The sequence below is a fragment of the Saprolegnia parasitica genome (assembly GCF_000151545.1).
Source record: "Saprolegnia parasitica CBS 223.65 unplaced genomic scaffold supercont2.577, whole genome shotgun sequence".
NCBI classification, from domain to species: Eukaryota; Oomycota; class Saprolegniomycetes; order Saprolegniales; family Saprolegniaceae; genus Saprolegnia; species Saprolegnia parasitica.
In genome coordinates this window covers 3,187-5,519 of record NW_012156971.1, presented here as the reverse complement: position 1 = coordinate 5,519, position 2,333 = coordinate 3,187, and the positions used below count along the sequence as shown (strand labels likewise).

Below are 2,333 nucleotides of genomic sequence, written 5' to 3'. Positions count from 1 at the left end.
AGCGCCGACGCGAAGCTGGTGCAGCTGAAGGTAGTTGGCGCCAATCGAGCGCAGCGTGCCCGCCGTGCGCTTGTCGTTGAGGCCGTACGCATCGCGCTCGAGGTCCAGCGTCTCCAAATTCACGGCCAAGGACCCGCTCGGGTCGTTGTTGACGGCCAGTGCCGTCGCAAAGCGCAGTCGGGTTTGAAGCGTGGTCGCATGCGCCGGGCCAAAAAAACGGGCTTGCGCCGATAGTGTCGCCTCAAAGCACGGCGCCCACTCGCTCCGTGGTTTGCGCTGCGAAGCCATCGCCGCGCCCAGAGCCGACTGCGCCACGAGCGTCTCGAGATCGTTGGGACCACTGGCTTGCGTGAACAAGTCGATGGCGTGATGGAAGCAGCGCTCGCTCTCGGCCGGGTTGGTCTCACTCATGTGGATACCGCCGAGGTGGAGCCATCGCGCTGCCTTCTTGACGAGCGACGGCGTCGACGCGATGGAAGCCTCGAGCGTCGTCTTGATCCAGTTGGACAACGTCGAAAAGATGAGCCGGTCGACGGCTGCAAACGATGTCTCGGCGCGAATCAAATCGAAAATACCGTCGCGGTCACTGGGCACCGTTGTCTCCGAGTCCTCGCTCTTGATCGTCGAGAGCATCCTGTAAAAGGCGCCATCGTCTGCGATGTCGTCGAGAAACGTGGCTTCTTGATCCTGCGCAAGTGCAATCTCAAAGCGCGCGCCCAGCGTCACAGCCACGTAGACCTCAAAGACGCACCAGCTTCGCCGAAGCACGATCGGGTCGTTCCACGGGTGCATGATCATGACCACGTTGCCGATGGCTGCGAGACCGTTCTTGAAGGTTGAAGACCAGCTCGCAAACGACTGCGTCGCAGCGAGGTGTTGGTTGTTGTTGAAGACACAAAACCACAGGACCGCGTCGTCCGAGAGACCGCGGTCGGCGAAGAAGCGCTCGAGGCTGTCGACGGTCTCCAAGAAGAGGTACTGCCAGGCGTGCGAGACGTACCAGTTGGCTGGCGCGACGTAATCGGCGGTCGCTGGATCGTTGGCGACGTGGTCGACGAGCGAGAGCTGCGACGCCACCGTGAGCGGCACGACAAACTCAAAGCAGACTTGGGCTGTCGTCATGCCGGCAAAGCGGGCCTCGCCGCCGTGGCTGTTGATAAAGTGGCGCAGGTACGAGAGGCGGAGGCCGCGGGTCAGCGCTGTCGTTGGTGATGCCATTGAACGCTTCCAGGCACGCAACGAATGTGGGAGTAGCGCCTTTACAAATGTCAAGTGCACTTTGGTCGTTTTAGCCAGTACATATACAAACAACATTACACACTTAAAAAACGCAACCATTCGAACCGGACGTTTAGCTCGTGAGCTTGGAGTTCAAGACAGGCGCGCCATCGAGCAACTTGAGAGACTACCGGTAGTTATACAGGATAGCAGTACGTAGACTTGTGTGCGCGGGGCTCACAGCTTCGATGTTAACCGCGGCTAAAACTAATAGACATGGTCATTCCCTCCTTTGGCGGAACGTGGTGCTCGCACGTAAAAAAAGTTGGGCGTTAAGGGGTTAAAGGCAGCCTCGACGTCGCTGAACGCCGCATCAACCATCGTCTCTCGCGCGTTCTTCAAGAAGAACCGACGAGGCAGTGGCGTTCGCGTCAAATTCGAAGTCTTTTTAGCATGCGCGCACTGCGTCTGAAGGCGCATCTCGTTCCAAGCACGGTGGGAATACTCCTGCAAGCCGCCTGAACACGCCATGAGGCAGCCGACGATCGACTTGCTTCAAACGACGCAGCTGGCGTGCCAGACCTCGGGTCTGCATCCAGCGTCGAGTCGATGTAGTGCTGGACGCGCGCGAGGCCTTCTAGTACCGCGTTCGATTGATAAATAGAAAGAAGCCGGTGAAAGAGGCCAAGACACCACATATACGTAAAAGTGTACCCTTGAGTTCCCTCGGTATAAATTATGTCTCTTATTGTGACCCGCCATTCGCGCAATCCATTTTATCCCAGTTGCATGCTTCATGGAGGCAGTTAGCTTGGCAAATGCGGTCACCATGCTCAAAATTGGAGCACGAGTCGGCGCACACGGCCTGGCAGCCTTTGAGTGGTCGTGCCCCGGTGCACGCCGGCGTTCCATCGGCGAGGACCCGGCGCGTCGCGATCGCAGCCATCATGCCGTCGGTGGGCGGCTCTGAAATCGGATTGTTGCTGATATCGATCACCTCGACTTGCTTGGCCGCAGCGAGCGTCCTTGGATATGCCGTGAGTGCGTTCTGGGCTGCCTCGATGTGTGTTAACACGGGAAGCGTCGCGAGGGTCGCTTCGGGGAGCTCTGTAAAC

General features: G+C 58.6%; 1 protein-coding gene across 1 annotated transcript; it reads right to left on the bottom strand.

Annotated features, from left to right (window-relative positions):
- Positions 1-39: 39 nt before the first annotated feature.
- On the bottom strand, positions 40-1,218 carry SPRG_17001 (hypothetical protein; the record flags this gene model as incomplete). The annotated part of the gene is made up of 2 exons (XM_012356767.1): positions 40-306; positions 342-1,218. The coding sequence occupies 2 exons, from the start codon at positions 1,216-1,218 to the stop codon at positions 242-244; spliced, it is 942 nt and encodes a 313-aa protein (XP_012212157.1). The 3' UTR covers positions 40-241.
- Positions 1,219-2,333: the final 1,115 nt, after the last annotated feature.